The sequence below is a fragment of the Macaca fascicularis genome, chromosome 1, assembly GCF_037993035.2.
Source record: "Macaca fascicularis isolate 582-1 chromosome 1, T2T-MFA8v1.1".
Taxonomy (NCBI): domain Eukaryota; kingdom Metazoa; phylum Chordata; class Mammalia; order Primates; family Cercopithecidae; genus Macaca; species Macaca fascicularis.
In genome coordinates, this window is record NC_088375.1 from 219,984,945 (window position 1) to 220,007,699 (window position 22,755).

Here is a 22,755-nt window from a genome sequence, read left to right on the forward strand (position 1 = left end):
TTTAAAACCTCCTAGGGCTGTTGGGGGCAAAGGGGATTGCAATGACTAATATTTTTGCACATCTGAGTCAAAGTGTGTTGACACAGATCCTGTGACACACTCACATGTACACATGCACAGAGGCCACACCCACTGCAGGTGCCCTGGTGTGTGTATACGGACACAGCACAGAGGCTGGAGGGGCACACAGCGGAGAGTCAACAGGGAGACCCTGGGGATAAGGATTACGGCTGATTTTTAACTGTTTTCTTACTTTCTGCTTATCCTGAATTTATTTTTATTTTTTACAATTGAACACGTTCTCCTTTTAGAATCAGAAAGTAAACCAAAACCAAGACCCATCCACATGGCTGTGAACCACCCCCAAGCCACCGATGGCAGCCCTGACGCATACCTTGCTTGATGACAGGGGGCTTGCGGGCGTCCTCCACCACAAACGAGAACATCTCCTTGCTGGCGCTCACAGGCCGCCGGTGGGAGGCCGGCAGGACCACAGTGGGTCTGGGGAAGCCCTGGGACCAGCTCCTTTGCACCGGTGCTGGCTGGATGCCTTGGTGGAAGGGGATATGTGGCGGCGGGGGGGCCTGGTTCGGCTGCTGTGTGGCACGAGGTGGCTGTGGCCCTGGCCATGGTGCTGGGCCCCTCATCCATGGGTAGGAGACCTGCAGGGGCACACAAGGGTCAGGGGAGGTTATGACCGGCGGGGATGGTCTCCATTTCTTTGTCCCAGCCACAGCATTGCTGCCCAAGGTCTTGGTTTATGAGTCACTTCCGGTCAGGCATGGTGGCACACAACTGTAATCCCAACACTTTGGGAGGCCAAAGTGGGAGGCTAGCTAGCTTGAGTTCAGGAGTTCAAGACCAGCCTGGGCAACATGGCAAAACCCTGCTTCAGCAAAAAATACAAAACTTAGCTGGGCCTTGTGGCTTACGCCTGTAGTCCCAGCTACTTGAGAGGCTGAGGTGGGAGGATCACCTGAGCCCAGGAAATAGAGACTGCAGTGAGCTGTGATAGCACCACTGCACTCCATTGTGGGCGATGGAATGAGACTCTGTCTCAAAAATAAACAAAAACACAATGAGTCACTTCCCCCAGGAAACCTTCCTGGACTCTCCTCAAGTTTGGGATGGGGGTCCTTGCCTGGGCCACATGGCACACGATCGCACCACCATTGAGTGGGCGCGTCCTTTACCCAGGCGCCCTGCCAAAAGAGTCACCTGCATTAACTCATTTAATACACTCAACACTCTGCGATGTCAACACTCGGAGGACACAGGCCGGGCAAGACCAAGGGACTCCCAACACCATAGATGGGGTATTGAGCTGCTGAGCCAGGAGAATGTCCCCTCTAAGGGATTAGGGACTTTTCATCTACTTTTCTTACCACTGTATCCTCGGCCCCTAGAATAAATGCTTGGCACATACCTAGTAGGTCCTCAGATGTTGGTCAAAATAACAGAACAAGCCAATCACTGAGATTCCAGCCCAGCTCCCTGGGACTCCACAGCCTTTTCTCTTTCTGTCTACACTGCGGGTCCCTCTATCCCTCAAAGTTCAGAACTCTGGGATTGCAGGGATGCTGGCTGTCTGATTAGCCTTTGCTTCTCCCCACCAGCACACCTGATTCTGGCAGAGGCCCCAGGAAAGACGTTACAGCTACTTTCAGCAGAGAGCATATCAAAATCCATCTAACCATGGATGAGCAAATGTGGAGTGATGCTGACACCTGACTTTTGCCGTGGACTAATGCTTAAGTGGTGGTTTCTCCCTGGTGTCTAGGGGTTGAATGGTGGCAACGATGAGCACTATCACTTATTGCACTGAGCTTACTGATTCCTCACCATGACCCTTTGTGTGAGGGTTCTCTTTACTTCTATGTTAGAAGTGAGGCTTGCAGAGGTTAAGGGATTTACCCAGCACAGGCGGTGGTGGACAGGGAAATGGGATCAAGATCTGATGGCCTGTCTCTCTCCTCTCCTCTCCTCTCCCCTCCCCTCCCCTCCCCTCTCCTCCCCTCTCCTCCATTTCTCCCCTCTCCTCCCCTCCCCTCCCCTCTGTCTTCCAATTCTCTTGGCAGAAATAATGCTTTCCAGGTAAAAGCTAAATTCAAAGGTTTGCTTCCTAGGCAGGAACTCATCCCTATTCTCCCAGGGCTCAGGGTTCTCCTTCTGTACCCAGAGAGAAGATGAGCTCAGACACACATGAGGAAAAGGACAGAATGCTTCCAAAATCAGCGCTCCAGCAGACAGCACTTCCTAGAACTTCAGCTGAGTTTTATTCAAGAGGAGGGCTCTCCACTCACTCAGGATCCTAATCTCCAAGCTGCAGTCTGTCTACAGCTGCTCAGAGATCCTATGCATTCCCCCAAGGCTCTTTCTTGGAGTCAGTGAGGAGTGTTTTGGGAAATCTGGCACCAAACTCCGATCACCTGGTGATGTATGGTTTGGCTGTGCTCCACCCAAATCTCATCTTGAACTGCAGTTCCCAGAATCCCCTTAGGAGGGACTGGGAGGGACCTGGTGGGAGGTAATGGAATCATGGGGAAAGTTTCCTCCATGCTGCCTTCATGATAGTGAGTGACTTCTTGTGAGATCTGATGGTTTTATAATGGGCTTTCCTCACCCCCTTGTTCTGCACTTCTCCTTGCTGCTGCCATGTGAGGAAGGACATGTTTGCGTCCCCTTCTGCCATGATTGTAAGTTTCCTGAGGCCTCCCCAGCCCTGGGGAACTGTGAGTCAATTAAACCTCTTTCCTTTATAAATTACACAGTCTCTGGTATGTCCTTATAACAGTGTGAGAATGGACTAACACATCTGGGGACACCTGGCCAGGCATTCATAATGACACTGGCCCACTTAAAATCTGTTTTCAGGAGTGGGTCTGGGCAGAGTTCCAGAACTCTGTTACCTCACGTGTAGTTTCCCGTTTCTCTCCACTGTCAACATCTCAGCCTCTCCACCTACCCCCTCTTCTGTTCTTTGGTTTCAGAAGCTGAGTCACTGTGCCCCGGCCCTGGGCTGACTTCTCCATCCATCATGTCCCTCCCTATCCTCAGGGCTGTCTTGCCTCACTCATTCCCATGACCTTTTCCTATGGGTTTAATAAGTACTCATTGAATGAATGGGCTGAACGTGAGAGCGGGCAAACTCCAATGTGTTTCACTCCAGCCTTCTGGAACACAAATGTAGACATTATTGGTTGTGGTGGAGGAATCCACTTTCATGCTAGGACATTCGGTGGGTGGGGTTCTAAGGTAAGGGTGCCTCATGCCAACTAGCTGCACAGGTGCTAATGGAAGTAAGCATGTCTCCTGCCTCAAGGGCAACGATTCTGCAGTGGCCAGGCCAAAACCCACTCAGCATCTTTTGGAGATTGTGGGTAAATCTCCCTCCCTCTCTCGGCCCATTGTTGTGGGTGGGGCTAAGCAACAAATCACATTCACTGGCCATAGTGATTGGCCAGGGGTGGGGCATGCGATCCAATCAGAGCCAAGGAGATGAGGCTTGACACCAGAATCTCCAGCCACAGAGACCCGGGGACTTGAGAATGTAGCCAGCACCATGAGATGCAGCCCAGACGTGGAGAGAGGGATGCTGGTTTTCTTTTCTCCATTTTTTTTTGAAATAGGGTCTCACTCTGTCATCCAGGCTGGAGTTCAGTGGCATAATCACAGCTCACTACAGCCTAACCTTCTGGGCTCAGGTGATCCTCCTGCCTCAGCCTCCCAAGTATCTTGGACTACAGACGCAGGCCACGAGGCCCAGCTAAATTTTGTATTTTTTGTAGAGACGGCGTTTCACCATGTTGTTCAGGCTAGTCACAAATTCCTGGGCTGAAGTGATCCTCCTGCCTCAGACACCCAAAGTGCTGGGATTACAGGCATGAGCCCCGACACCTGGTCTGTTTTTGTTTAACTGTAAAAAAAATACATAACAAAATTTTCCATCTTAACCATTTTAGGTGTACAATTCAGTACTTTTAAGTATAGTCTAACTGCTGTGAAACAGATTTCCAGAACTTTTTCATCTTGCAAAAGTGAAAATACATCCTCATTAAATAACTCTCCCTTCCCCTCTCTTCAGAGCCCCTGGTAACCACCATTCCCCTTCTATTTCTATGAATTTAAATACTCTCTGTCCCTCATATAAGTGGATTCATACAACATTTGTCCTTTTGTGACTGGTTTATTTCACTTAGCACAATGTCCTAAGGATTCATCCATGTTGTAGCATGTGTCAGAATGTCCTTCCTTTTCATGGCTGAATAATATTCCACTGCATGACATCACATTTTATTTATCCATTCATCTGTCCATGGACACTTGGGCTGCATCCACCTCTAGGCTATTGTGCATAATGAACAAATAGAGAAGCTGGTTTTGAGCCCTGGGTTGTGTTGCACTCTGCACTAACTGCTCAGTACTGTGCGGCTAGTTTGAGCTGGTTTTGTCACTTGAAGCCCCCACAGTGCTAATGAGAGGGTCACTAAAGGGGCCAGTGCATGATGTGTAAATGCAGCAAAGACTGCAATCAGCTCTTTCAGTTAAAAAAAATTGTTTGTTTGTTTGTTTATTTATTTATTTATTGAGACGGAGTTTCACTCTTGTCACCCAGGCTGCAGTGCAGTGGCGTGATCTTGGCTCACTGCAACCTCTGCCTCCTGGGTTCCAGCGATTCTCCTGCCTCAGCCTCCCAAGTAGCTGGCATTATAGGCATGTGCCACCACGCCCAGCTAATTTTTTTGTATTTTTAGTAGATACAGGCTTTCACCATGTTGGCCAGGCTGGTCTTCAACTCCTGACCTCAGATGATCCACCCACCTCGGCCTCCCAAAGTGCTGGGATTACAGGCATGAGCCACCGCGCCCGGCCTTGTTTATTTGTTTTTTGAAAGCATGTTGATTTAAGGTGGCTTTAGTTGGAAGGTTAATGTCGGTCTTCTCTACTTAACAGGCCTACTCTATTATAAGCAAGGTCAAGGTTTTCTCAGAAATTGCTGCTGGTAACTACAAGGAAACAGTGAGGGGATAAACAAACCAAACAAAAAGACTCCTGAAAAACTGGCTCCTGGCCGAGCTCACATTGGAATGTACATGAAGCTTGGGGTCAAGGTCAGTGATCAACAAGTCTGGTTTAGAAATATTAGTTTAAACATACTTGCTAGTGCCTTCTTTCTTTCATTCTCTTTCCTTCTTTCCTCCTCTTTCTTTCCCTCTGACCATATGGTATATGGCATGGTGGTTTTTTTCTGTTTATTTTTGAGGCAGCGTGTGCTCTTCCTGATCTCTCCCACACTGTCTAAAATAGCAGGTTGCAAACCACCTGGACCACACCCATGGCTGAATTTCTATCAGCTTGAACAAACACCCAGCCAATAACGTACTTGAGAACTCCAAATCCATTGTTTCTGGATGATCTCCTTGTTTCTTGTGTTATCACACTAACATCTGCTTCTGACCCTGCCAAGGCTTCAGGGTGAGAAGGACGCCCTAAAACACCAAGAGAGTTTGTCCAGAGTCCCACAGGACACAAACATTCTTCCAGAAAGCCCTGGACGCTGTGGACAAGGCGGGGAAGTAGACCTTGCCCTTGGAACATCTGTCATGTTCTTTGCTGTCTGCAATTCTTATCACTTGGCTTTGAACCACCAAGGAGAGAAGGCTCTAGGTGCTAGGCTGTGCTGTGCCCTTCATATATGTGGCCTCATCTAATCCTGAGAATAACTCTGGGGTTGGGGAGGCATTTTTACCCACATCTTGTGGATTAAAGAGCAGAGGCTCAGTGAGGTTCAGAGACTTGCCGAAGGTCCTGAAGCCTGGAAGTGGTGATGATGTTCGACTCCAAACTCTGTGCCCCTGGAGCTTCCAGGTCATTTGAAGTCATGATTTACACTTGCTTTCCATACTTGCAAAAGGATCTTAGATGATCGGCTAATGAAGAATAGATCTTCTGAGTTAAAAAATGAAAATGAGAAATAGATGGTGTGAAAATCCCCAAGATGGTGCACGGGCTGTGTGTGGACAAGATTTTCCAGGAACGCTGTTAGCTCCCTCGTGCAAGTTTGACTCACAGGGTACGTGCAATGCCCTGGATGCCACTCAGAGAACCGCAGCCTCCACCCAGGCAGGGCTGTGGCTGGCTCACTGCTGTGCCAGAGGAGAGCTGGGGCATGTTGGTGCTGGCTCATGAGGGCCGATGAGTAAATGTTCAGAATTCTGTGAGCTGGCTGATAAACACAACCATTAAAAAATAAATTATATATATTTACAATTAAATTACACCAGAAACACCAGTAATAAATAATTAAAACTTAGCCTCCTAATTATTTTACTATATTTTATCATCATCTGTGCTCTTAGGGTTATTCTTCTTACTGCGTCTGTGCGTTGGCAGTGTTGTAGAGTGATGTGCTGCTACACAGCTCTCTGTGGCTCTGTGTCAGTGAAGCTTGAAATTGGCCAGGATGGTGAGGTAGGAGGTGGGACTCAACTCTGGAGGTTTGGCTCGGACACCAGACCAAATTGAGGACCAGCTAAAACAGGACCGCAGTGGAAGCAGCTTTCCATAAGACACGCCCACCAGTGTGCCATGTCAGTTTAGCATCGCCATGGCAACACCCAAAAGGTACCACCCCTTTTCATGGCAATGACCCAACTACCTGAAAGGTAATACGCTTTTCCTGGAAATTTCTGCATAAATCAACCCTTAGTTTCTGTGTAATGAAATGTGGGTAGGAATATGACTGCAGCATTGTCTTTGAGCTGCTACTCTGGGTGCACTGCCCATGGGGTAGCCCTGCTGAGCAAGGAGCAGTCCCCTCCTGCTGCCGTGCACTGCTGCTTCCATAAAAGGTGCTGTCTAACACCGCTGGTTTGCCCTTGAATTCTTTCCTAGCCAAAGCCAAGAGCCCTCCCTGGCTAAGCCCCAATTTTGGGGCTTGCGTATTCTGCATTAATGGGAGTGTTTATGTCACAGAAATCAGGAAATGCTATAAATCAGGGATTGATTTTTTTTGTTTTGTTGCTTGTCTACTCTTAGGAAAGTGTTGGATAAAATATTAATAATACAGATGAGATTTAAAAGTGTTCTGTGTCTGTAGCCATCACACTATGAGTAGCACAAAAAATATGGAGGAAATTTTCTTCTGATATTCAAAAACTATTATCCAGTAGTTTCTTCTGGTATTCAGAAACTATTATCTGATAGCGGAGAAGATGCTCATGTCATTAATGAACATGCAAGGTTCCAACACAAATCTTTCTTATTTCACTTTCATCTTACTCATGAAGGTAAACTAATATATCCACCAGTATTCTGGTTGGAAACTTACTCATTCATCAATTGCTACCATAAGTTGGCAAGGGATACAAGAGTTTGGCAAACATCAATAAAGCCCTTTGTGAGAATCAATGGCTCTATGGAATTTACGATAAATTTGCAATAAAGAGTCTTGCATATTTTGTTATTATTTATAAAGAATATGCTACACGTTCTTTGTGTCAGTAAGCTTTATACTATACCTGCATACTTTACTTTTTCAGACACTCACCAGCATAGCACTGGCTGGGCCCAGTGCCCAGTGAAGGGCCCGGCACACACTGTAGGTGCCTGCTGACTGAACTGAATTGAACAACTGGTGAACAGAGCCAAAGTTAAAAAAACCTTCAGCTGATTCTGGGGCTGGGGCAGGGAAAATGCACTATGAGCCCGGGGCATCTTTAACAGCAGAAAGTGAGTAAGTGCTCAAAAACAGAAAGTGCAGGCCCTGTGAGAGGGCTGGGCAACCAACGCAAAAGAGCCCCAGTGGCCAAGGCTAGAACAATATGAGCTGCAAAATCAATAACATCATGGTGGATTATAGCACAGAGAATCAAATAAATACACAGCAGTCCATACTGATATAAATACATGCATGAGTAAATAATTCAATGGCAGAGAAGAGACACTTCCTTTTAGAAGAATGTAACACACATAGGTAATCCCCATCCAGGAGGTGGAGCTGAGTCTTTTTTTTTTTTTTTTGAGACAGAGTCTCGCTCTGTCGCCCTGGCTGGAGTGCGGTGGCATGATCTCCACTCACTGCAAGCTCTGCCTCCCGGGTTCACGCCATTCTCCTGCCTCAGCTCCCGAGTAGCTGGGACTACAGGTGCCTGCCACCAAGCCCAGCTAATTTTTTGTATTTTTAGTAGAGACGGGGTTTCACCATGTTAGCCAGGATGGTCTCGATCTCCTGACCTTGTGATCTGCCCGCCTTGGCCTCCCAAAGTGCCAGGATTACAGGTGTGAGCCACTGCGCCTGGCCGAGCTGAGTCTTAATCAATGCCCACTTCCTCCCCTCTCCTTTTTTTTTCTTTTTTGAGATGGAATCTCACTCTGTCACCAGGCTGGAGTGCAGTGCCATGATCTTGGCTCATTACAACCTCCACCTCCCGGGTTCAAGCAATTCTCCTGCCTCAGCGTCCCGAGTAGCTGGGACTACGGGTGTGTGCCACCACACCCAGCTAATTTTTGTATTTTTAGTAGAGACAGGGTTTCACCATGTTGGTCAGGATGGTCTCCATCTCTTGACCTTGTGATCCGCCCACCTCGGCCTCCCAAAGTGCTGGGATTATAGGTGTGAGCCACCACACTTGGCCTCCCCTCTCCTTTGAGGGTGGGCTACCCTTAGTGACTTGCTACCAAATAACAGATTTGTGGACAAGGAAGCAGTAACTTGACTGTGGAGAAACCTGGCCAATATCCCCTCAACCCTGTGAAGCAACACAGGGATGCCAGGTGGCTATCAGTGCCCCTGAAATGATGAGACGATAGGGACACTTTACCTTCATGGCAAGTTTTCCGAAAGCTGGGACCCCACTCTAACCAGAGGAAAACATCAGATGAATCCAGACCAGGGCACATTCTCTGGGATACCTGGCCAGTATTCTCAGGACAGTCAAGGCCATGGAAATCAAGGAAAGACTGAGAAATTGTCACAGACCAGGAGATATGATCATCAAAACAACATGGTGCCCTGGAATGCATCATGGATCCTGAAGTTTAGCTGATATTAATAATAATGTGCCAATGTTGATTTTTCTTTTTTGGTTTTGAAAAGTGTACTATGGTCATGTCAGATGTTAACCATGGGGGAAACTGGGAGGCGGTAGACAGGAACTCTCTGTACAATCGTCACAGCTCTTTGGTGAATCTAACATTATTCCAAAATAAAAAGGTTATTTATTTATTTATTTATTATTTATTTATTTTGAACAGTGTCTCGCTCTGCCACCCAGGCTGGAGTTCAGCGGCGCGATTTTAGCTCACTGCAACCTCCGTCTCCTGGGTTCAAGCGATTCTTATGACTCAGCCTCCCGAGGAGCTGGGATTACACGCATGCACCACCACGACTGGCTAATTTTTTTGTATTTTTAGTAGAGATGGGGTTTTGCCATGTTGGTCAGTCTGGTGTCGAACTCCTGGCCTCAAGTGATCCACGCACCTTGGCCTCCGAAAGTGCTGGAATTACAGGTGTGAGCCACCATGGCTGGCCAGGTTATTTAATTAAAAACAAAACAAAACAAAAACAAGGAAACAAACAAGCAAAAACTCTTTTAAGAGACCTTTGAGTTACCAGAAAAAAAAAGTACAAAATCCACATGGAACTACTAATGTCTCTTATTCATACAGGGCATCCTCTAGGTCTACTTTCAGCCTCTACTTCCTCTGATCTTACTCAATTTTACGCTAATAACTACACAATTACAAGGACGGGAAGGGGCAAGAAGGAAGCAGGGAAGGAGGCACACTGATCCCAACAGAGAGCAGGAATTGACTGCCAGACCCTAAAACGCAGACATAAGAGCCCCAACGCAGCAGAAGGTGCTATGTGGGGCCTGGGAAGACAGCCTTCTCCATCTCAACAGCCCCTGGCGGGGGGTGGTGCCAGGATTCAAAATGGGGCAATAACTCTAAGTCCCCAAGAAAAGGATCGATTATGTCCAGGATTTTCCATTCCAGAAATCGGGATTATACATGTTAGAACACAAAACAGCCAAGTTACATACTACTTACACGTTTTAAAGCTTAAAGAAGTAGGTCCCTTTGAGCTATTCAAAAAGGCCATTCATCTGGATTTTGGCCAGGTGGGTTAGGGGACACCTCAGTGCATTCTGGCCCATCTTACTTTCCACTTTTGTAGACCTTCTAGCTTAAAGTTTTCCTTTTCCTTTAAGTTTGAATTCATTTCCTGGTCAGTCCATAAAATGGGAAAGAGAATCTAAGGAGAAAACACTTAGATTTTTGCAAACTGCCTTTTCTACCCCTAGACTTGGCCTGCTGGAGCTCAGTCTTGCCAGACTGAGTGACTGAATGAACCAATGCATGATCAACTAACTTAGGAAAAGCGGCGATGTGGCCGCGGTTTGGGAAGAGTGTGACCTGCAGGAAGCAGCCACGGTTGATCCCTGGGGCTTTGGGCTGGGTCCATGTTCTGTTTCACCAGAATGCTAAGGCTTCCGCCTGCGCTCTTCCCTGCAGTCCCCTATGCTGTCTGCACACTCTGTAGACATCTGAGGACGAAGCAAACTTTAGGATCCTGTCTGTGTTTTTGCCGAGGACATTGTGCCCGAGGCTGTCTGCTGCCCTGTGCCCTCCACTTCACGGGCTTTGGATAATATCCTTTGATATAAAACACCTGGTCTCAGGATTTTTCATCACATCAGCAGGTCCCTCCAAGGAGCTATAACAGCATGGTGTAGAGGAAAATACTACACGATCGGGCTGGGAGATGACAAAGCTTGGCTAGCGAGACATTTCTTCTGAAGTGTGCCGTGCTCTCTGGTTCTTTGTTCAATCCGCAGTTACTCGGCCTGTTACAGGCAAAGCCACAACCTTCTCAAGAACGGGGAGTACTTAAAGGTCCCATGAAGATGGGAACTGCCACCTTCCCTGGGATTAATGACTAAACCCCCAACTCTGTGTCCTTCCCATCATACACAGAGGAGAAAAACAAGCCACCCTACTTCCTTGGAGACCAGCCTGGAACTTTCCTGATAGAGAATGGATTACTCATCATTTTCTTTCCCCAAGCTCCTAGCCTGGAATCTCATTAAGGAGGCTCAGCTTAGGCAGGAGGAATGCTTTCCTGCCATGGGCTTTTTTTTTTCCCTCCCTACATTGCATTCATCTCCTGCATGGGTGTGGGGGAGACACCCCTCCCTCCCACAATTCTGAGTCTATTAATTCTGGCGGGGCTCATCCCCTGCACTCCAGGGGAGGGAGTATGTCCCAGGCCTGACCAGTCAGAGCATTCCATGTCTCTCGCCTCAGTGATTGGTTCGGGGTAGTCATGTGATCCAAGCCAAGCCAATGAAGAAGCTTGCTCTTTTCCCAGAGCTGCTGAGTTTGGAAGGTGCTGGGGTTGCCAGCGGCCACGTCATTACAGGTGGGGCACCAATCTGCTTGAGACTGTGAAGCTCACAAAGATGATTCCTTTTTTTTTTTTTTTTTAGTTTTAAGGATCAGAGAGTTTAACAGGCAAGAAAGAAGGAAGAAGACAGAAGGAAGAAGCTCCCCGTTATAGAGACAGAGGGAGGGGGGCTCTAAAGCCAAGAAAGGTAACCCCAAGAGACAGATTCCTGAGCATCCCTTGAGCACCTGGATCTAGCCAGGCCTGAAGCTGGGGCTTCTGGCCTTTTCAGTTACAAGCAAAATAACTTCAACTACTTCTTCTTTTGCTTAGGCTAGTCTGAGTTGGGTTTCTGACACTTGCAAACAGTAAAATTTTCTGGACAATATGCTTATTGACACTCGAGCACAAATATCACTGTGTACTCAGAATGAAAGGTGTTAATGCGGGTTCTGACTTGTTTGAGTAAAACCCACCAGGCTATAATCATGCACCGAATTTACCTTTAAACTTGTAAGAGTAAAGCAGTGGCCCCAGAGAAGAAGTGGTTCAAGACCAAGGAACCAACCACAGGTAGTGAAACATTAGGTGGAGAAATTTGGAACAAAATAACAGTTCTCTAGCTACAGCAGCTTCTGGACTATAAACCTCAAATTTCTGTTTCAAAAGTTATAGCAGGGAAAACATTCCAAAGTTTTAAAAGAAAACTTCCAGTTGAAGAAATATGTAAAAGTTATAAACATTCATCTGTTGTGTATATTATATATTAATGTTAAGCATATTTATCAGATGTGTCAATATATTATTACTATATATGGAAATGCATATACATGTATGTGTATATTTAGAACCATATATCTCCAAGTTCTGTTTTAAAGAGGTAATGAAGGCCAGTAATTCCAGCACTTTAGGAGGCCGAGGTGGGCAGATCACCTGAGGTCAGGAGTTCAAGACCAGACTGGCCAACATGGAGAAACTCCTTCTCTACTAAAAATACAAAAATTAGCCAGGCATTGTAGTGGGCGCCTGTAATCCCAGCTACTTGAGAGGCTGAGGCACGAGAATTGCTTGAACCCAGGGGGCAGAGGTTGCTGTGAACCGAGACTGTGCTACTGCATTCCAGCCTAAGCAACAGAGTGAGACTCTGTATCAAAAAAAAAAAAAAAAAAAAAAAGAAATAATGAAGACTGTTCAAACCCTTTTTCCTGTTCCTCAGTTAACTAAGTAAACTATTAACCAGCGCAGTTCCTAGCAGAGAGTGGGGGCATTCGTTCTTTCTCCTATCCCCAGAATGTCTTATCCTCCTTTTTAGCCTTTCTTTCAGACATTGGGTAAATGAAAGAGGCAGTATAGCATAGTGTTATGAGCAGAGGTTGGTAAACTTTTGCTTAGAGAGCCAGACAGTAAATATTTTTGGCTTTGTGTGCCATATGATCTCTGTCTACTCAACTCTGCCATTGGAGCAGAAAAGCAAACACTGGCAACATCAAAATGAATGGGCATGGAGGTGTTACAATAAAACTTTATTTATAAAAACAGGAGATGGTCTCAATTTGGCCCATGGGATGTAGTCTGCCCACCTCTGGTTAAGAACATGGATTTAGAATTAAGCAGAATTGGTTCAGCTACCTCCTCTGCCTCCTACCATCTGTAACCCCAAAAAATGTGTCACTTTTTGTGCTTCACCTGTAAAATGGAGATGACAACAAATACTTCTTACTTTGTGAGAACTGAATGAGATCATATATATTAAGTACTTAGAACACTTCCTGGTATATATAATAAATGCTCATTAAACATTAGCCACCAGACATTATCATCACCATCAAAAAAGAAACTGAGAAAGGGGAATGGAGTTTGTCCAGGAACTGCAGCAACATCCCTAGTGAAAAGATGGTGGAGGTGAATAAGGAAAGCCCTATCTGAAACTGCATTTTCTTCTATCATCGGTGGCTTTCATTTCTATCCACATGATATATCGTCCCCCATGAGCATGTGAAGTGGCAGGCTGGCAGGATGGCAGTGAGGAACTTGCCTGAGCTCTCAGGTTACCGAGGTCCTCTGAGCTGTTGGGAAGGACTCCCAGACCAGGCCTCAGGAGACTTAATCCTGGTTCTGGCTGTAACAGATTATGCAATCTTGGGAACATTGTAGAACCTCTTTGGGCTTCAGTTTATACAATGATGGGATGGTCCCAAAGACCTGTATGCAAATTCTGAAGGGGGAAAGGGAGCCTGTGGTTAACGTGTTCCTGACTGGCAAAAGTTGGAAACTGAGGCTCAGAAAGGCTATATTGCCATTGGAGTTTGAACTTCAGTCTACCGTACGGCAAAGCCTTTGTGTTCTTCACTGCACTCCCAGAGAGCTTCCCCTTTCAGGCAGTGAGTAGCCAGGCATATGGGCAATCTTTAGGTTGGGCAGGATGTCATGAGGTTGCAAGAGGGACAAAGGACTGCATCCAGAAGTCACGTGGGAAGCTCTGGCTGGAATGGGAGCAGGACAGAACAGGCCAGTGTAGGTTTCCTTACCAAGCTGCTTTCTAAGAACGGCACCACTGTTCATAGGACAACCCTCACTCACAGCTCCTTTTTCTGGAAATCATAAAACACTAAAGAAACCAACAAGCAAACATCATAATGGCAGGCACACCGTGGCAAGCACATCTGACTTTGTGACTTGGATGTCACACGCCTGACACTTAGGCAGAGACTCCGTGTTACTACTCAACAGTTGCTTCAGGGCATCACCAATGGCCCTGTAGGTTATGCCTCACACAACTCCAGGGGGTGCCATCTTCATGGACTCTACTGTGAATGGTGACTGGAGTTGTACAAGGTGGTGGCCCTAGGCTACATTTTTTTTTTTTGAGACAGAGTCTCACTCTGTTGCCCAGACTGGAGGGCAGTGGCATGATCTTTGCTCATTGCAACCTCTGCCTCCCAGGTTCAAGCAATTCTTGTCCCTCAACCTCCTAAGTAGCTGGGACTATAGGTATGCGCCACCACACCTGGCTAACTTTTTGTGTTTTTGGTAGACATGGGGTTTCACTATGTTGGCCAGGCTGGTCTCGAACTCCTGGCCTCAAGTGATCCTTCTGCCTTGGCCTCCCAAAGTGCTGGGATTACAGGCATGAGTCACCGTGCCCGGCCCCTAGGCTGTACTTTGGCAAAAGAGCTGTGATATATAACGTGTACTCTTGAGCATATCGTGGGTGCCAGTGTACTTTGTCAACCAAGAGTTTCTTTGTCTTTCTACCTTGTATGTCATCCACAGGCAAGTTATTTGCAAAGGCATCCACCTGGTAGTTGGGAGGTCTTGGGAGGTTTTCTGTCCATGGGAAGGCTCACAGTGGAGGCAGGTGGTTGCTAGCGTGCTCCTCTTCCTGCTATCATAGGCGCCAGATGTTGGGCTAAGCAATTTACAAACAATGACCTGTTTAATACTACAGTAACCCCACATGGGAGGAACTATTAGGATTCCAATTTTACAGAAATGGGAAGTGAGGCTCTGAGAGGTGAAGCAACTTGTGCATGATCCCACAGCTGGTCAAGAGCAGGGCAGAACTGTGCGGGGCAGACTCACCCGAACTTCAGGGCACCCACGCTAGCCACTGTGATGTCTACAAACACATTTGGGTCTCTAACTTCTGCCTCCACCTCCCATTTCCTATTGAAATGGCTGTCACATCCCTCTCTATTGCTTATGGTCACCACAAAGCCGGAAATCAATTTTTCTGTTTGGGAACTCTTTCTTGGGAAAAGAACAGCTAAGCCTTACAATATTAGGACAATTCTCTTCCAAAGGAAACAGTCCTTGAAAACTCTACCGCGGGGAAGACACAGCGCCCACTCCAGGGACTCAAAATATCAATAAGAGACAAGAGCATGCTGGAATCAAGACAGCTACACACTTCTTAGAAAAACTGGACCCCAAAATGAGATGAGATTTGACGAGAGACACTCCTCACTATCTCTTCTTTTTTATAGCTCACAGGTCGAGGTCATTGGGCAAATGGAAAGGAAAGCCATCCGAAGAAGTAACTCAGTCCACATGGCTGCCGTCACTCAGGCCTGTAGAGGACCCCTTGTCACTAAGAGCTCAGAGGAAGCCTGCATGAATGTCTCTCCATCTAAGAATGCTCTGAAAGGGAGCCGAGAGCAGTTTTGTGAGGATAGGGGTGGAGGTGGGAGGGGTCTTCTGAGGAAAACCTGGCAGGGACAGAGGCTCGGACTGTCCCCTGGAAGGCTCAGGCTGCTGTGAGGTGCCCTGGGCATGGGCCAGGGGGCATCTGTCCGGCTGCCAACAGTCCCTTAGCTAATAAAGCAAGAGGCAATTGCATGTAGAAATAAGAATTTAAAAAATTCATGTACAGCCAAGTGACTGTAAAAGTGTGCTTTGTTGTCTTTGAAAACCAGTTGATGATACTGCTGTAGCTAGCAGCTGATTCAATGGTTTTCTCCCAATTGTACCTGCAAGTGGAAACAGTTTAATTCACAGCGACTAGCTGTGTGATCCTGGGCAAATTACTTAACCTCTCTGAGTTTCAGGTTCCTTTATAAAATGGGGATCATGAGAGAGCCCAATCCATAGGCTGTTGCATTAAATAAGGGAAAGCAGGTAACTGCCTTAGCACAGTGTCCCTCCTGCTCCTCCTCATCATTCCATTATAATAACTCTACCGATCTCATTCATTAACAAAATAGAAACTATTATAAAAAACAGAATTTTTTTTTTTTTGAGGCAGAGTCTCGCTCTGTCACCCAGGCTGGAGTGCAGTGGCACGATCTCAGCTCAGAGCAACCTCCACCTCCCAGGTTCAAGCAATTCTCCTGCCTCAGCCTCCAGAGTAGCTGGGACTATACAAGCGCATGCCACCATGCCCGGCTAATTTTTTTTTGTATTTTAGCAGAGACGGGATTTCACCGTGGTGCCCAGGCTGGTCACAAACTCCTGAGCTCAGGCAATCTGCCCAGCTCCGCCTCCCAAAGTGCTGGGATTACAGGTGGGAGCCGCTGCGCCTAGCCAAAATGGAATCTTTTATAATACATTCTCTTGCTCCTTCAATAGTCAGGGTTGGACATCTTTACCACTGGGTGATACACTTATATGATTAAAACAAAATACCCCTCCCCACATTTGTACACTTAGGCTCACAGCTGCATCATTTGCAATAGGCAACTGGTGGAAGGAGCCCACGTGTCTACCCATGGAAGAATGGACAAGCAAAATGTGGTCTATCATACAAGGGAGCATTCTTCAGCTTTCAAAAGGAAGGACAGTATGATGCACACTACAACGTGGATGAACCTTGAGGACTTGGTGCTAAGTGAAACCAGCCAGACACAAAAGGACAAATATTGTATTATTTCACTTATACAAGGTACCCAGAATAGTCGGATGCACAGAGACAGGAAGTAGAATGATGGTCGTTAGAGACTGGGATGAGGGGGCAACAGGGAGACAGGGTGCTGTTGTTTCATAGGGACAGAGTTTCAGTTTTGCAAAATGAAAAGAGTTCTGTGAATTGAGGGTGTGGCAGGAGTACCACAATGTCAATGCACTCAACACTGAACTGTACCTTAGAAACGGTGAATATGGTGAATTTCATGTTATGTGTATTTTACCACAATTTCAAATATAAAAAGTTGCACTGAATTAGCATGCCTTTGAAAATTGTGGGAGGTTCCAAGATGGCCAAATAGGAACAGCTCCAGTCTGCAGCTCCCAGTGTGAGCGACACAGAAGATGGGTGATTTCTGCATTTCCAACTGAGGTACCAGGTTCATCTTACTGGGGCTTGTCAGACAGTGGGTGCAGCCCACGGAGCAGGGCGGGGCATTGCCTCACCCGGGAAGTGCAAGGGGTCAGGGAATTCCCTTTCCTAGCAAAGGGAAGCCGTGACAGACAGTACCTGGAAAATTGGGACACTCCCACCCTAATACTGTGCTTTTCCAACAGCCTTAGCAAATGGCACACCAGGAGATTATATCCTGTGCCTGGCTCAGAGGGTCCCACGCCCATGAAGCCTCGCTCACTGCTAGCACAGCAGTCTGAGATCGAACTGCAAGGTGGCAGCAAGGCTGGAGGAGGGGTGTCTGCCATTGCTGAGGCTTGGGTAGGTAAACAAAGCGGCTGGGAAGCTCAAACTGGATGGAGCCCACCACAGCTCAAGGAGGCCTGCCTGCCTCTGTAGACTCTACCTCTGGGGGCAGGGCATAGCTGAACAAAAGACAGCAGAAACTTTTGCAGACATAAAACATCCCTGTCTGACAGCTTTGAAAAGAGTAGTGCTCCTCCCAGCATGGAGTTTGAGATCTGAAAATAGACAGACTGCCTCCTCAAGTGGGTCCCTGACCCCCGAGTAGCCTAACTGGGAGACACCTCCCAGTAAGGGCCGACTGATACTTCATACAGCTGGGTGTCCCTCTGAGACAAAGCTTCCAGAGGAAGGATCAGGCAGCAACATTTGCCATTATGCAATATTTGCTGTTCTGCAGCCTCCGCTGATGATACCCAGGCAAACAGGGTCTGGAGTGGACCTCCAGCAAACTCCAACAGATCTGCAGCTGAGGGTCTCAACTGTTAGAAGGAAAACTAATACACAGAAACGACATCCACACCAATAACCCATCTGTATGTCACCATCATCAAAGACCAAAGGTAGATAAAACCACAAAGATAGGGAAAAAACCACAGCAGAAAAGCTGAAAATTCTAAAAATCAGAGCACCTCTTCTCCTTCAAAGGAACACAGCTCCTCGCCAGCAATGGAACAAAGCTGGATGGCGAATGACTTTGACAAGTTGAGAGAAGAAGGCTTCAGACCATCAGAGGATCATCGGTAATAACAAACTTCTCCGAGCGAAAGGAGGATGTTCGAACCCATTGCAAAGAAGCTAAAAACCTTGAAAAAAGATTAGACGAATGGCTAACTAGAATAAACATAAACAGTGCAGAGAAGTCCTTAAATTACCTGATGGAGCTGAAAACCATGGCACAAGAACTACGTGACGCATGCACAAGCTTCAGTAGCCAATTTGATCAAGTGGAAGAAGGGTATCAGTGATTGAAGATCAAATGAATGAAATGAAGTGAGAAGAGAAGTTTAGAGAAAAAAGAATAAAAAGAAACAAACAAAGCCTCCAAGAAATATGGGACTATGTGAAAAGAACAAATCTACATCTGATTGGTGTACCTGAAAGTGAAGGGGAGAATGAAACCAAGTTGGAAAACACTCTTCAGGATATTATCCAGTAGAACTTCCCCAGCCTAGCGAGGCAGGCCAACATTCACATTCAGGAAATACAGAGAATGCCACAAAGATACTCCTCGAGAAGAGCAACTCCAAGACACATAATTGTCAGATTCACCAAAGTTGAAATGAAGGAAAAAAATGTTAAGGGCAACCAGAGAGAAAGGTCGTGTTACCCAGAAAGGCAAGGCCATCAGACTAACAGCAGATCTCTCCGCAGAAACTCTACAAGCCAGAAGAGAGTGGAGGCCAATATTCAACATTCTTTAAGAAAAGAATTTTCAACCCAGAATGTCATATCCAAACTAAGCTTCATAAATGAAGGAGAAATAAAATCCTTTACAGACGAACAAATGCTGAGAGATTTTGTCACCATCAGGCCTGCCTTACAAGAGCTCCTGAAGGAAGCACTATACATGGAAAGGAACAACCGGTACCAGCCATTGCAAAAACATGCCAAATTGTAAAGACCATCAATGCTATGAAGAAACTGCATCAACTAACGAGCAAAATAACAAGGTAACATCATAATGACAGGATCAAATTCACACATAACAATATTAACCTTAAATGTAAATGGGCTAAATGCCCCAATTAAAAGACACAGACTGGCAAATTGAATAAAGAGTCAAGACCCATCAGCATGCTGTATTCAGGAGACCCATTTCACATGGAGAGACACACATGGGCTCAAAATAAAGGGATGGAGGAAGATCTACCAAGCAAATGGAAAACAAAAAAAAGCAAGGGTTGCAATCCTAGTCTCTGATGAAACAGACTTTAAACCAACAAAGATCAAAAGAGACAAAGAAGGCCATTACGTAATGGTAAAGGGATCAATTCAACAAGAAGCGTTAACTATCCTAAATATATATGCACCCAATACAGGAGCACCCAGATTCATAAAGCAAGTCCTGAGAGACCTATGAAGAGACTTAGACTCCCACACAATAATAGAGACTTTAACACCCCACTGTCAACATTAGACAGATCAACAAGACAGAAAGTTTACAAGGATATCCAGGAATTGAACCCAGCTCTGCACCAAGCAGAACTAATAGACATCTGTAGAACTCTCCACCCCAAATCAACAGAATATACATTCTTCTCAGCACCACATCACACTTATTAACCACATAGTTGGAAGTAAAGCACTCCTTAGCAAATGTAAAAGAACAGAAATTATAACAAACTGTCTCTCAGACCACAGCGCAATCAAACTAGAACTCAGGATTAAGAAACTCACTCAAAACCGCTCAGCTACATGGAAACTGAACAACCTGCTCCTGAATGACTACTGGGTACATAATAAAATGAAGGCAGAAATAAAGATGTTCTTTGAAACCAATGAGAACAAAGACCCAACATACCAGAATCTCTGGGACACATTTAAAGCAGTGTGTAGATGGAAATTTATAGCACTAAATGTCCACAAGAGAAAGCAGGAAAGATTTAAAATTGACACCCTAACATCACAATTAAAAGAACTAGAGAAGCAAGAGCAAACACATTCAAAAGCTAGCAAAAGGCAAGAAATAACTAATATCAGAGCAGAATTGAAGGAGACAGAGACACAAAAAACCCTTCAAAAATCAATGAGTCCAGGAGTTGGTTTTTTTTTTAAAAGATCAACAAAATTAATAGACCGCTAGCAAGACTAATAAAGAAGAAAAGAGAGAAGAATCAAATAGATGCAATAAAATATGACAAAAGGGATATCACCACCGATCCCACAGAAATACAAACTGACATCAGAGAATACTATAAACACCTCTACGCAAATAAACTAGAAAATCGAGAAGAAATTGATAAATTCCTGGACACATACACCCTCCCAAGACTAAACCAGGAAGAAGTTGAATCCCTGAATAGACCAATAACAGGCTCTGAAATTGAGGCAATAATTAGTAGCCTACCAATCAAAAAAAGTCCAGGACCAGACGGATTCACAGCCGAATTCTACCAGAGGCACAAAGAGGAGCTGGTACCATTCCTTCTGAAACTATTACAATCAATAGAAAAGGAGAGAATCCTCCCTAATTCATTTTATGAGGCCAACATCATGCTGATACCAAAGCCTGGCAGAGACACAACAAAAAAAGAGAATTTTAGACCAATATCCCTGATGAACATCGATGCAAAAATCCTCAATAAAATACTGGAAAACTGAATCCAGCAGCACATCAAAAAGCTTATCCACCATGATCAAGATGGCTTCATCCCTGGGATGCAAGGCTGGTTCAACATATGCAAATCAATAAACATAATCCATCATATAAACAGAACCAAAGACAAAAACCACATGATGATCTCAATAGATGCAGAAAAGGCCTTCGACAAAATTCAACAGCCCTTCATGCTAAAAACTCTCAATAAACTAGGTATTGATGGGATGTATCTCAAAATAATAAGAGCTATTTATGACAAACCCACAGCCAATATCATACTGAATGGGCAAAAACCGGAAGCATTCCCTTTGAAAACTGGCACAAGACAGGGATGCCCTCTCTCACCACTCCTATTCAACATAGTGTTGGAAGTTCGGGCCAGGGCAATCAGGCAAGAGAAAGAAATAAAGGGTATTCAGTTAGGAAAAGAGGAAGTCAAATTGTCCCTGTTTGCAGATGATATGATTGTATATTTAGAAAACCCCATCGTCTTAGCCCAAAATCTCCTTAAGCTGATAAGCAACTTCAGCAAAGTCTCAGGATACAAAATCAATGTGCAAAAATCACAAGCATTCTTATACACCAATAACAGACAAACAGAGAGCCAAATCATGAGTGAATTCCCATTCACAATTGCTTCAGAGAGAATAAAATACCCAGGAATCCAACTTACAAGGGATGTGAAGGACCTCTTCAAGGAGAACTACAAACCACTGCTCAACAAAATAAAAGAGGACACAAACAAATGGAAGAACATTCCATGTTCATGGACAGGAAGAATCAATATTGTGAAAATGGCCATACTGCCCAAGGTAATTTATAGATTCAATGCCATCCCCATCAGGCTACCAATGACTTTCTTCACAGAATTGGAAAAAACTAAAGTTCACATGAAACCAAAAAAGAGCCCACATTGCCAAGACAATCGTAAGCCAAAAGAACAAAGCTGGAGGCATCACACTACCTGACTTCAAACTACACTACAAGGCTACAGTAACAAAAACAGCATGGTACTGGTACCAAAACAGAGATATAGACCAATGGAACAAAATAGAGCCCCCGGAAATAATACCACACATCTACAACCATCTGATCTTTGACAAGCCTGACAAAAACAAGAAATGGGGAAAGGATTCCCTGTTTAATAAATGGTGCTGGGAAAACTGGCTAGCCATATGTAGAAAGCTGAAACTGGATCCCTTCCTTACACCTTATACAAAAATTAATTCAAGATGGATTAAAGACTTAAATGTTAGACCTAAAACCATAAAAACCCTAGAAGAAAACCTAGGCAATACTATTCAGGCCATAGGCATGGGCAAGGTCTTCATGACTAAAACACCAAAAGCAATGGCAACAAAAGCCAAAATTGACAAATGAGATCTAATTAAACTAAAGAGCTTCTGCACAGCAAAAGAAACTACCATCAGAGTGAATAGGCAACCTACAGAATGGGAGAAAATTTTTACCATCTACCCATCTGACAAAGGGCTAATATCCAGAATCTACAAAGAACTTAAACAAATTTACAAGAAAAAATCAAACAACCGCATCAAAAAGTGGGCAAAGGATATGAACAGACACTTCTCAAAAGAAGACATTTATGCAACCAACAGACACATGAAAAAATGCTCATCATCACTGGCCATCAGAGAAATGCAAATCAAAACCACAATGAGATACCATCTCACACCAGTTAGAATGGTGATCATTAAAAAGTCAGGAGACAACAGGTGCTGGAGAGGATGTGGAGAAATAGGAGCACTTTTACACTGTTGGTGGGATTGTAAACTAGTTCAACCATTGTGGAAGACAATGTGGCGATTCCTCAAGGATCTAGAACTAGAAATACCATTTGACCCAGCCATCCCATTACTGGGTATATACCCAAAGGATTATAAATCATGCCGCTATAAAGACACATGCACATGTATGTTTATTGTGGCA

The 22,755-nt window shown here is 45.3% G+C and overlaps 1 protein-coding gene across 19 annotated transcripts in view; it reads right to left on the reverse strand.

Moving 5' to 3' along the window:
• FHAD1 (forkhead associated phosphopeptide binding domain 1) overlaps positions 1-22,755 on the reverse strand; it is a 156,571-nt gene that overhangs the window by 108,709 nt on the left and 25,107 nt on the right. For all 19 annotated transcript variants that reach the window (XR_012425833.1, XM_065529680.2, XM_074019591.1 and 16 more), the window contains exon 4: positions 395-662. Coding sequence is in view for 17 of the 19 variants with exons in the window: in XM_065529680.2 (XP_065385752.1) it covers positions 395-662 (268 nt within the window). In the remaining 2 variants the exon portion in view is untranslated. The remainder of the gene's footprint in view (positions 1-394; positions 663-22,755) is intronic.